Source organism: Lissotriton helveticus, chromosome 5_1 (assembly GCF_964261635.1).
Source record: "Lissotriton helveticus chromosome 5_1, aLisHel1.1, whole genome shotgun sequence".
In the NCBI taxonomy this organism is placed as follows: Eukaryota; Metazoa; Chordata; class Amphibia; order Caudata; family Salamandridae; genus Lissotriton; species Lissotriton helveticus.
Window position 1 is genome coordinate 637,784,575 of NC_136065.1, and position 13,600 is coordinate 637,798,174.

Consider the following 13,600-nt stretch of genomic DNA (forward strand, 5'->3'; position numbering starts at 1 on the left):
CTTAGCGGCGACCACACCTATCTGTTGCAGTAGTTTGAAATAATGTTTTGAGAACAGCCTGGCCCACTTTAGCTTGTTGCTTGGTTTGCACATCTACACAATAGTGTTTTGTGAATGTGTGCAGTGTAGACCATGTAGCTGCTATTGTCCCCTACAGGTTCATAAGCACCCCCACCTGTGTCATCAGAGTCTGTGTCTACATCATCATCTGGATGAGGGGATGGTGTAGGAGAATGATGTGGTGGAGGAGAGGGAAGAGTGTGGGGAAGTGGAGAAGGGACCCTTAATGGAGAGGTTGCAATGTCTCTTCTTTGGAGGAGGAGGAGGAGGAGGAGGAGGAGGAGGTGCAGGCGCCTCTAGTGGTCTCTTCTTAGAGCTAAGAGACAGTTGTCCAGTCTTAGGATCCTTTACAAGAGTCTTTTGAGTAGGATCTGGTAGGAAAGGCTCTTCTGTGTTGAAGGTTTCGGTTCCGGAGGTTTTTTTGACACCGATTCGGTAGCTGGTCTAGAGTCTTTTGGCTTAGAACTGTGCCCCTTGTCTTTAACTGGAACGTGTTTTTTCGGTTCTGTGGGTTTTTTCGGTTCCGAAGAGTGGGAGTCGGGACCTTTAGGTAGTTTTTTTACACGGCCCTGAGTGCGGTTTTGACGTTGATGAGCCGGTGCCAACCTTCGGTGCCGAGTGCTTGGGTGTCGAAGCAGCGGTCGGCGTGGATGAGGAAGATGGCTTCTTTTTCGGTGTCGGTGTAGGATTGACACCGGGAAGAGGCTGACTCGAGCCCGAGCCGCCTGAAGGCTTAGTAGGCTTCTTTGCCGAGCCCGAGGGCGGGGCGTGGGAAGCAGTCTCTCGGTGTGCACCCGGGCCCGAAGGTGAGGGTGTGACCGAAGCGTTTTTGGAGGGTGTCGAGGAAGGGTCGACGTTCTTACTTACGTGCTGTTGAGCTGGCGTGATGTCTTCGGCGCTTATTTCGGCTCGCTCCTGCCCTGGCACGTTGACACCCTCTTGGTAGATGTCGTCCGGGATCGATGCTGACGAGCGAGCCATTGTTCTTCGAGCTCGTCGGTCCAGAATCATCTTCTTGGAGCAGAAGGAGTCACAAGCGGAACAGTCTTTGACCTCGTGCTCCGGTGAGAGGCAAAGGTTGCACACCTCATGTAGATCGATGTGGGGAAACTTTGATCTACATCGAGGACACCTCATGAATGGCGTCCTTTCCATGAGCAAGAAAGTAAGGCCAAGGTAGGCCTGAAGGCCTTCGTCGACGACCGGAATCGAAGACTTCGAAGTTGTGAAGAGTCGCGTTGATGGGGAGCGCGATCGGAACAATACCGCCGAACAGGGTTAGGATTGCGCGCCAGAGGAAAATCGGTTCAAAACTGGAGCGGTGGAAACACATTCGAGCCCGTTGGCGGAAAAAAACAATCTGAGGATGGAACCGATGTCCATGTGCAGTATGGTCCAGAGGAGGAGTCACCTATCTCGTGACATCCCAAAAAGTTTTCAGGACAAAAACAAACTGCAAACATCCGGGCTCAACACTAGGTGGCGATCTATGCACAGTGTGCAATCTGCAGCTCATATGCCTCGAACAAACTCTTTTCAAGGTCATGAGGTGTAATGGAAGACTTTAATTAAGTTCAAATCAAATGTGGCATCACAAAGAGTCTTGGGAGAAATAAGTATTGCAAACCTTTATGAAATCTGATCTCAGCAAGTGATTTGAACAAGGACAGCTGGTCTGACAAACGAAAAAAGGCTGAAAGGGCCGACAAGCAACCTTTCCCAGTACCCACTGCAGTTTTTCACTGGGCCAAAGTTGGAACCAACAAGATAGTTTGGCCTGCAATGAGTTCCTCTGGAGAATGTCACAAGAAGCCAAAAATTATCCCAGGGCTGGCTGTACACCGATTTCGTGGAAGGGTGCCTGACTACCAAGATCAAATGTTTAACTTCAGAAGGAACATTAAGGGGAATTAACTGAAAAAGCTTAATCTCCATGCATGGAGGTGCAGATTGTGCAGACCCGGGTGTAATACCCAGCTCTGCCACTGCAACAAAAGATCCTCCAGAAGCATCAACCTCGTCACAGGACAGATGGTCAAACCCAGAATTTCTGGGTACCATCAAACTTTCCTAGCACGAACAGGAGCTATCAAGATGACTTGGGACCAGTCATTTCTGATCCTCAAAACTCTGGGGAGGAAGGGTAGTGGCAGGAAGGTATATAGGAGTTCTGAGCTCTACTCAAGAGGCAATGAGTTTCCGAGGTAGAGTCTTCTTGGGAATGCGCATAAGTGTTGACATTGCTCTTTCTCTGAGGTGGGGAAGAGATTGAGCCACAGTTCTCCCCACTGCTGGAAGATGCTGTGCCCCACCTGTGGATATAGCTGCCATTCTTGATCCGCTAGGTCTCACTGACTGACTTATTCTGTCCTGGTGTTCAAATATCCTGTAAGGTGGTTCACGACCAGGGAGATTCCCTAACGAGCCTGCCAGTTCTTGAGCTGCAGAGCCTCCTGGCACAGAACCCTGGACACCAACTAGCCGTGCTTGTTGCAGTAGCACATGGCGGGGGTGTTGCCTGTGAGAACCTGCCTCTGTAAGATAGATGACAAGAAAGCCTACAACACCAAGCAAATCGATGTGGAGTCGAGTCTCAGCCGGAGGCTGAGGCCTCTGATCTCCAACTTGCCCATTTGACCTCCCCAGCCCAGCAGTGACATGTCTGTCACTACAATTAGATCTGGATGGGGTAGGAAGACCTGGTGGGGTTGCTGGTCCAACTGTGGTCGATCAGGCAGAAATGCAGATCTCTAACAGTCTTCTGTGAAACCTGGATGGAATCCGATGGATTCCCTTGGTGCTGGGCCCATTCAGAATTCAGAGCTGACTCCAGAGCTTGCATGTGCCATCTGGCAGGGTCAACAAGCAGGATGCAGGAGGCCAGTAGACCAGCAGGCCAAGAAGCTTCATAGCCTTCATTCCTTAGACCCAGGAGCCAGGCTGAAATATCGGGATCAGAGAATGAATGTCCCGGGCTTGGTAATCCACACGAAAGGCCCGAAAATCGCACCATATCCAGATGTCTCTGATTAAAGCAAGCCTCTGCGAAGGAGTGAGGTGCGACTTCGATAGGTCAATTATGAACCTCAACGATATGAGGAGGTTCGCCGTCATCTGGAGGTGGTCCATGTTGGATTGTGGTGAGCCCGCCTCCAACAAACAGTCATCAAGGTAGGGGAGATTGGTAGCCCTAACCTCCAAACAGGGGCAGCAAGCACTCCCATTACATAGGGCACTGGATAGGAAGCACATCAAATGGAAAATGCTCCTGGCCCACCTTGAAATGTAGGTAGCATATGTGTTCCTGCAGGATGGGGATATGCAAGTAGGTGTCCTGCAGTTCCTGGATCCAGGGCGTATATCTATGGAAGCATGTGGATCTTGAGTTTGTCCTTCAACAAGAAGGCATTGAGAGAGCGAAATTCCAAAATAGGATGATTGCTTCCATCCTTCTAAGTCACAAGGAAGCAGCGGGGAAAACATCCAGTCTCTATTTCAGAGTCCAGAACTCGCTCTATGGTTCCTTCTGCCAGAAAAGCATGCACCTCTTGCCCTAAAACAGACAGGCGGTCCTCTGAAAGCTGTTCTGATGTAGGTGGCAGGTGTGGAGGATTGAAAACTAATGGCACGGCGTAACCCCATTGAATGGTTTGAAAGAGCCATTTTTTGGGTGTGATGCTGTGCCACAGCAGAAGGAAGGGGAGGATCTTGCCTCCCACCGGGTGACTATGTGCCACTAATGGCATATTAAAGTGGTTTTGAGGCTGTTTTCACAGGGACGTATAACTGAGATGCATGCAGGGGTGTGGGATTTCATAACATATCTACGTGTCCATGTAGCAGGTTGCTTTATAAATCTACTTGTACTGTAACAAAATCCACCTGTCCCTTTGGTGCCATGTAGTGCAGTGACACATTGTGGCAGCAATCTCATTATATAAGAGCTCTGATATAGCATCTCTGATTATGCCAGGGTCCTACCTTAGTAGTGTTTGAATACTTGCAATCCCCTTATGTTGCCACTTTTCCATAGATTTACATACTGGGGCTGAAGGTAGTGGTAAGCAATAGTTCCCAGATTAGAATGCCCCTTTGAGTCTGTACAAACCTACTAACTTGCACATTTTAAGGGTTTTCAACAACTCTTCTCTAATCTTTTCCCATACTGAGAAATGTTGGAAATTTACTCCTGACAATGACAGATGTAAACCTTCTTCCAGAGTTGGGAAAAAAGTGGTTGGAGGGAAAGTGAGCTTGCAAACACTCAGATTTACGTATAAACAAATCTACACATGCATATTTGCTCTTGCTAAAATGCAGTTCACAAATATTTTCTAGGAGTACTACTTCTTATCCTACTTCTGTAAATTCTTGGGAATTCATGAAAGCTGTATAGCTGCACTTAATGAAAGGACATATACAATGGGTGCACTTTTCAGACTTTCTTTAATAATGTGGCCCCTAGTTTGGTCTGGCGTTGACCATGACCTTTTGCATCTATTACAATTCAGTCTCTCTCTCTCTCTGTATCGGCTGGCTTCACTGTGAGTGCCAGCATTCTGCTCTTTCACAAGGTTCACGTTTTGACCCTGGGCAGAAGCGCAGCTTAATATGCGTCAGAGGCGCCCAGGGCCAAAACGTCAACGTTGCAGTCACATTCATCCCTGCAGCTTCCCTGACCCGATTATAAAGTCACACTTGGGTCGAGTATTCATGCTTGTAGAAATGGACTTTTTAACATAACTGTTTTTTGGATTGTCGTATATGTTACCCATTTGTACAGTATATGTATAGCACTTTTCAGCTATCACCACAAGTCACCCTTCCTGCACTTCAATCACTTTATCGCTTTGTATTTTATTGCTTTATTGACATTTATATGCATGGATATGTATACATAATATTCATACAATACAATCGTCACTTTTGACCAAAAATGTTGTCTTTTTGGTGTGTTCCATTTATCTCAATTTAGTTCTTGAAAAGTGTTGTTGAACCATTTTCTACATTTTTACATTAAGTTTGTAATGTTTGCTATTGAAAATTAAAAATTCAGGTTGTATTACATACATTGAACAAATGAATTGCCACTCTCCCGACAGAACCACTTCTTTACATATCTCCAGATAACCATGGCAAAGGATTTGGTTTCCTCAGCTGCTGGTGAGGTACCCAGTCCTCCAGCATATTGCAGGTCCACATATCAAGTTTCCCTCATCATAGGGTGGGGCAAACTTGTCCCCATCAGCACTATTCTTGTCTGCATACAGCTGACTCTGGTCGAGGTCGGAGTCAAAAGTTTGTATGGTATCTGTGCGCAACTGCGTGGTAATGGTATTGTGCCAGTCAGAAGGATTGAATATTTAGTGTACCATGTCAGAATCATGGTGCAGCCTCACTCGAGATGAATTCAGCTCAGAGTCAGATGGCACAATGCGTTATGGATCCTTCAGTGGCGATGTCCAGAGGAGAGGCACAGATTTTGTATGCCAGTGCAGAACCCGAAGTAGGTTTGAGGGGCACAAACTTTGTAGTGGACAGCTCTGCTGGGGGTAACCCGACTGGAGGCCCTTGGGGTCCGAAGGCATGGCAGGGGGAGCAGGAAGAATGCAGAAGAAGTGCAACATGGCCTCCCTGAACGCTTTGATCATCTGCAACGTCGCCAACAGACCCAGAAAGTCGGGATGTATTGGGATCAGGATTGAAATCAGCTCCTCAGTGGGATGGGAGCAAGCTAGAGAGGCAGGCGACACCCTCGAGCCTTTTATAGTGATTGAGAGTAGTCAAGTCCCACTTGAACAGCAGCAGGACCCGTGTGGAGTCTCACATTGTTGTCACGTAGAGCTTTCCCTCGTGTTTTCTTGTTCATTTGGGTGCAGCTGTTGCAGGCTTTGGAGTGGTGCGCTGAACCCGAACAACAGATGCACATTTCGTCTGTTTGTGGCAGTCTGTACAAGGTTTAAAACTGTGGTCTAAGGAAGTAACATGGTCCCTTGCACGTTGCTGGATTTGAGATAAAAAATATCTTCAAGAGATGAAAACAAGAAGGTGCACTCCACATCTGCAAAGGAAAGCGTGCAAAGAGAGGAACTGATGTCACTTACATCTGACTCCGGTTGTTACTTTCGGCCTGGAACTAAGTTGGCACAGAGCCACACAATGCAACCTACTGGCCCCGCAGGAGCGCAGCTTTTTTAGTTTTGCATCAGGTCTGACACCTGTGGGGATTTACGAGGTGAGGAATCTGCAGTTAAAGTGCAGCCTTGAAAGACCTATTCCACCAAAGATTTACAAATCCTTGTTTTTTTAGGTCTCGCCTGTCGATGCGCATGCGCATCGAGCAAGCGAGACTATAGGGGCTCATCTACTCTTTATCTAACTTGCAAGGAATCGTGGCGATTCCTTGCAGTGCCCGTGACTTTTAAGCTCAATGCGCATGCGCATTGAGCTTAAAAGCGCGTGCACAGCCGCCCGCATTCCTCCGACACTTTTGAAGTGAAGCTTAGCTTCACTTCAAAGGCCCGGCTTCCACGGCCGCCAGGCCACATCAAAGGCTTCCCCAGCACTGCCCCGCCCATCAATCACCCTCCCACTGCCACCCCCCTCCCTCTCCATATGGTGCGCTCTGCCTCAGGCCTCTGAGCCGTCCCTACGCTCCCCGCCCACCCCCATCCTTTTCTCCCACCTCATGTAATAGATGCCATCCCGATGCTGGTGACGCCCCCTCACCGAGGCCTAAGATACAAATTGCACCGAGGCTTAAGATACAAATTGCACCACCATCCCTTCTAAGCGCGCACTAGGGCCACTTATTGCACTAAAAGTCTTCAGATGAATTTAACACCAACCACTTCGCCCCAATTGTTAGATTACAACTGATTGGCAATGGGAGTATCAGAGCACCAGCCTCCGTCACTTGCGTTATCGACCGACACAACAGTAGAGATAATCAAGTGCTTTGGCCCAAACCCAACATGCTGAACGACCCAGCCAAACTCGACCCCCAAAAACGGGTTTACCCCTATTTCATTGGTGTGCCAAACCTGATGGCTTCACTAGCAACGTCACCATGCAGGAATGAAGTGATTTCCCCAGATTTGCAAGATGTTGCGCGCCCCCGTCACAATATTACCACTAACCGGTTAGCCATGTGGTATCAGAGCCCCTCGCACGAGCTCCAGTACGTTACACAACGGCACACCAACATTGTGGAATTAAGTGATTTGCCCAGAGTCGCACAATGTCGAGCATTCCCGCCGAAATTCAAACCCTGCTCCTCAGCAACCCTGACGACCGCTACAGCTGAAGGCCCTACTGTCCGCCTTTCGGACCTTTGCAAACGACTACCTCTGTGCTCTGTCTACACCAATCTCGAACTGCCTAGTTCTTGCTGCCTGCAGTTGTTACCACCAATTAGCATAAACACCAGTTTTCAGCCTATCAATATTTTCGCTACGTCAGGGTTCCCTCCCCTTCCATTCACAGTCGCAAGATAGAGCTTCCTAAGCAATATTTAAGTAACGTGCAGCATTCTCAAGAAACGCAAGCAGCTGTGAGGAAATCTTGCCAATTTATGAAATAAAGTGCACCAGTGCCCCGGCTAGGTGGCTGCACTATGTGCAAGCCAGTCACCGTCTGCTGGAAACACAGACAGAACTGAAGTGTCCACCCCGATTCAGTAAGACATTCACTAAGACATCTGGTTCTCCCGGCACCCAACCTGCCTGTCACGTGGCTGCACTCTGGCCAGCCCCGTCCCTGCATTGCCTTGCCAGTTTAATATTGATGAACCACTCCCTAGTTCAATCTCTGCATACCTTGTAATCCTGTCACTGACCACAAAACGTAAGAACAGCTGGCCACCCCTGAACCACTCCTAGGAAAACCAATATGACATCGTAGTGAATTGTAAATGCGCTGCCCTAATCACACCGATCCCCGATCAACAAGACCCACATAGCTGCGTCTTCTCGGGGCCCCCCCGGTACAGTTAAAGGTGGATTCACAATACACGGTCAATGGGAAAAACGCCGCCATAATGACACGATCCACCGTTCGGTCTACCAGAACCTACATAGCTGCGTCCCCTCAAGAGTGCTAAGGCTTTCTTCGTGGTATTGGCGCAACGCAAACAACTCAGAAGGTGGAGTCATTATACTAAAAGGAAACCGCACAGGCTTTCTGTATACTGTGACTGTGGGAGAATTAGTTAATGTTCCTGCGTTTGAGTTAGAGCTTTTAGATTTGTTTATGGCTTTTTTTCTTTGTAATTCTTTAGCATTGCCTACAGGAAACAAAAATGCTAAAGATTTAAAAAAAAACCCATAAACAATTCTAAAAGCACTAACTCTAATGCTGCGAGACCTATTGCATTTCCAATGCTTGTTGTAGGCTTCATTTCTAGAAGTGATCTCCCAAATACAAAACAACGAAACAAAGTTTCTAGAAACGTTTTGGTTATGACAGCTATTTATGACTTGAGTCACATGTACATTGATGTGCATGCAGAACGGTGCTGTATAAGGGAATACACACAAACTATAAATTAACTGTTAAATTGCACTTGCTAAGTAAATTAAGGGGAGCACTATCTTTGTTAAGGTTGCTGGTCTCATCCCATGTTATTAGGAGTCTAGACCTACAGCCAATGGCTTTCCCCCAAGACCTCCATTTGTCCTGGCAATTATAGGAACAGTTTTTTTCCCAAGAACCAACTGGGCTAACATCTAATAATTTGGAATGCAGAGATCTAGATTGGGCAATATGGAGACAATAGCATCTCAAACTGCACTTTCTATATAGTTTAGCTGAAAGATGGTTTATATATTATTTGTGCATTAAACTAAGCAACCACAGATACAATAACGGGAACAACGCTGGCAGTGGTGACCACTGTCAAACTCAGAAAGCTAGGACAGCAGCGCGGTCGTTGGGCAGGGGTGTCATACTCCATCAGTAGTGTCCCGTGAGTTGATAATCCTTAGCAATGGGTCTTGCACCAATTCTCACAGAACACCTACACGCCAGACCCCTACCGCAAGAGACAGTCTGATTAGATTTGTGGGAGACTGAGAGGAGCGAAGCGGACACATGAAAGGTGTTTATAAGAGGGTGACTCGAATTTTCGAGAGGGCGGTAAGAGGCATTATCATAATCAAAACAAGAATTACAAGTGCGTGTACAGAGAGTTTGAGAGTAGCATGTGATCATTGGTTTCTAAAACAAAATTGTACGGTTTGACATTACGAAGAATTCTTAGGTGACATTGTGTGTTCTATGACACAATCTTTAAATGCGCTTAGAGGCTAAACAAGCTATCCAGTTATTGGCCGAGGTGGCCTGCTAGAAGGAAATCTCTAGAGCAGCTAGAGGAGTAAGCCAAGCAGCTGTGCTAAGGTCAAATAAGAAGCAGAAATGGATAAGGCACTGTAAGATTTGTGGCACCAAATTCTCTAAATACAAACTTCTGTGTGTCTGATGTTATTATGGGCTTGTCAGATGGAAAAAGTTATAACAGTCTACCAGTGATATTTATTGAGAAACTACTGACAAATCTTATGCAGACATTTTTTTATTCCTTTTGCTTAGTCTCTTTTTCTCTCTGGCCCATTTGTCATCTAGTATCTAGAAAACTGTACCATTAATAACTTTACATTTTTTATGAAGTAAGGAGCTGGCGTGGAACTTTCAATAGGGGCCATATTCCCACAAATAGGTGTTGAAAAGAACATTATTTGAAATCACAAGGAAGCCTCCTGCACAAATGGTCAGAAAATCTACCAACTTAAAGGCACTATGTCATGGAAGATACAAAGCCAGAATGAAAATGAAGTGACTTAATTCCCATGGGTTTGTGAAATATCACCCCCACCCACCTTTTTTTTAAGCAAACAGAAGACACTGTCAATAAGACGTCCAGTATGTGTCAACTTTATTTAGGAGAAAAGCAAAGATTTAGCACTCAAGGTTTGTTAAACTTTGGTGGCCAACAGGGGCGTGTGGCAAAAGTCACACTTACCAACTGTATATCTCAGTGGCTTAACTGCCTCCTACTAAGATCTGTGTCTAGCCTTGGTAAATTGTGGCAGGATACACATCATTTTGCCTTTTCAATGTGGATTAATGTATTACAATTATTCTGGGTAAGCGTTATTCCTCTTATGTACATGGTTCCATTTTTAGAGTCACAGTGAGAGGCACACTGCAGCATTTGGGAGGAGTGTGCTTCGCACAGGCCTGATATTTTATTGATCCTCCCTTGGTCTATTCAGGATTACCAATGGGAAATCACACTAAAGTCAGGGACACTGGAATTCCCACAATTCCTGTGCAGTAGCATTTTTGGATTCATTAAATATTTGCTGCATTTACAATATAATCCTCCACCTGCTGCATGATTGTCAGATTTTAACAAAAACATGTTTCTTCCTCCATGTTCTCTCAGATCAAAAGGCACTAAAATGTTCCACCCAGAGACCAATTCAGTGCCAGAAACATAGGACTTTTACTGGGAGCACCTCTGGAGAGGTGTGGCGCCGCGGCCAGGGCGACTGACGCTGGAATCTGGGGACCACGGTTCGATCCCCGGCTCCGGCGGCAGGTTAGCCCAGCACCATGTGACTCTGGGCAATAGCTCGCTTAATCTTCCCGACGGCCCCCCAGCGCCTAGAGACCCTTACGGTGATTGTGCGCTTTACAAATGTGGACTTTACTTTACTTTATTGCTATAATCTGGCAGTTAAAGAGGAAGAAGTATTGACAAGATGGTGTTGATATTCATAAATAGCAATCTTGATATATTAAGTTTATTTTTTCATTAATCAACTCAATGCATTTTGGAATTTTTCTAATCCAGTACTTGATAGAGCATGTCTTAAAGTAGCTCCTTTAGTATATTTGTATAATATCATCTTAAAGCATTCTCTTATACAGTCCCATGCACATATCACATACCCTCCTGAAGCTGTATACCATAATGTTATGTAAGGAGAGTAAGTGATTAAGGTACATCCTTATCAAAAAGCACAATATTAAAGAATGCCCTTAAGAAGTAGCTTGTCAACATGGCAAGTGCATGTAGCATGTAATTTGAAAATGTTATTATCTGGTATTTATAGCATAACCTTACAGTATGTATAAGGTCAGTAATTTACACATCTATCCAATTACTATGCACTTTCAATTAGAAGACCCTCAACATTATGTAATTTACTTAAAAATAAACAATGTAGTCAAGCGAGAAACCTGGCTTCGAACCAGAGGTCATGCTTCCAATATCTTTAAAGTGTCTACTTGAGAGTAAATATTTATGGAGAGTCCTTGCAGTATGTCCCTGTAGATTGTACAGTTGAATGTTCGTTACAGGAGTCTCTAAACCGTACTATAGCATAAGAGTAATCCTAACAGTCATTGGATGTCTAGAGTACATAAAAAAAGTAGATATAATGAAATGGTGGAAGTCTACATTCTGCTGGTTTTGTGCAACCAGTTTATGTCTATGAGGGGTGTGGGACAGGACTTTCTTACCTCTTTGCACAAGCCATGGAGCAGAAACGTTTGGACCGCTTGAACTTGTACTCAAAATCCACACGACCACACAGTTCACATTTTAGTTTAGGGGTGTTCGCATCATCTTTGGATTCTGAGAGAAAAAAGTAATGAAAGCAATTACTCACAAGCAAAGGAACGGAACAGTTGCCAGCAATGGGCGAAGTGAATGTGACAACAAGGAATATTTCCAATATCCTGGTTGGAATCACTACCAGTGCACTCCAGTATATCACCCCATGGGCCCTTTTCCTGTAGTTTCATGTTGCATGTAGGCAAGCTAAAAATTCACTTCTGGTTCCAAGTCATCCTTTAGTGCAAAGACTATGACATTTGAAGGAATACTGATTCAGATTCATTTAATTAATAATGCAAGAGAGTATACTAATATCAAAATTACAAGGGACTGATCTGTCTGTAGATTCTTAATGTAGCTAAAGATCAAATGTATTCAAGCGACATACATGACTAGATATGGTATGTTGGTTCCATGTTCTAATTTCTAGTCTGCTAGGGCTAAAGGGGCAAGGAGAAACTTTGGGCATGCTCATCATCTCACGTTCCTCAACGCCCCTTTTGTTGGTAGGGAATTGTGAGTCTTTTATTTCAATTAGGTCAGGGTGTAAGAATCCTGAATAAAAAACAGCTTCTCCAAAGTGCCCCGATTTATTTTCCATTTGTGGCTCTTTTTAACATTGTGCCTTATTGTTATTGTCATATTGTTTTCAACACCTAGGATATGCTGTACCATTATATTGATCCATCTTTGTAATGTTCAATCCCGTAATATCAGTGCTCTCTGTGTGTTAGCGGGATGCATGTGTTCCCACTGATTTCACAATGTAGTGCATCCTGCTTGTATTGTACATTGGGACAGGTATCATTTTGTTCTGTATGATTGGCAGAAATAATTTCACTGCTAGTTTTCAGTTCCACAACCTTTACTGTGCAACTGTAATAGTGCACAGTATATTTAGCTTGTGCCTTTAGTCACTGCATGTGTGTTCCTCAACTGTCAGGGGCTCAATTATTGTGATGGTGGCTGAGGATTTCTGAATGGCTGTACTGCAAGACATTACCTTATGTTCTGCAGTTTTAGGGAATTAACCACCATAGATCTGCCATGTCTCCTTTACCTGTGCCCTTTTGGTAACACATTTTGTGTTGGTCTCATAAGTAATCTGGCATGGGGGGCTAGGTTGATACATTACGGTATCTTCATCAGTAATTACTCTACCTACCTTGCTGTCCTAGACGGACATCTGTTAGATGGCAGTATTCTGCCGGAAGGAAGCTATCCCATAGGAAATACAATGGCATTTGGATGTATGCACAGGCTTCCAGGAAGATATTTAACTCTATTGATGTTAAATGTTATTTCTTTAGGTTCATTGCAATAACTTCATAATGCCATATATGGAATTATAGCATTTCTGAACACACTTTCCTCTGACGGTCCAGTAGCCTACACAACTATATACGTGCACATACTGAATTTTATGCTAGAAGATAATTTGACAAACCCTGAACTGTACCTATGCCCTGTGTTTTGGGATTATAGGCATATGAAAGAAAACATCCTTGCAAGTTATCCAACACATGTTCTGGAATCCTTTAATATGGTGGTCTCTGTATGTCTGTAGTCTATAGCTTCCATGTCAACATACTTATTTTTCTTCTAGAAGTATGCATTTTCTACTGGGATGCGTTTTAGTGGGGTTTTTGTTAGCAAAGTCTATACAATACTTAAAGCACACTGTCACATAACCATCTATCTTAGGTAACTCATTTGTGTGGAAACATTTTCAGCCCCTCCACGACTGTGGACATGTTATCAAAGCATGCCGTGTCTTTTTGAGAATCATTACTTTTGTATGGCAGTGCATATTCTATCCGTGTAACAAGAGAGAGAGAGAGAGGACTAGATAGCTAGTCCGAGTCCCTGAGGGGTTTATATGTGATTAATCAAAGAGGACTAGCTTAAGTTGACCAA

The 13,600-nt window shown here is 44.9% G+C and overlaps 1 protein-coding gene across 5 annotated transcripts in view; it reads right to left on the minus strand.

Annotated features, from left to right (window-relative positions):
* The window catches only part of PHC2 (polyhomeotic homolog 2), a 646,847-nt gene that overhangs the window by 36,698 nt on the left and 596,549 nt on the right, over nt 1-13,600 (minus strand). For all 5 annotated transcript variants that reach the window (XR_013594766.1, XM_078643027.1, XM_078643026.1 and 2 more), the window contains one exon: nt 11,587-11,701. Coding sequence is in view for 4 of the 5 variants with exons in the window: in XM_078643027.1 (XP_078499153.1) it covers nt 11,587-11,701 (115 nt within the window). In the remaining variant the exon portion in view is untranslated. The remainder of the gene's footprint in view (nt 1-11,586; nt 11,702-13,600) is intronic.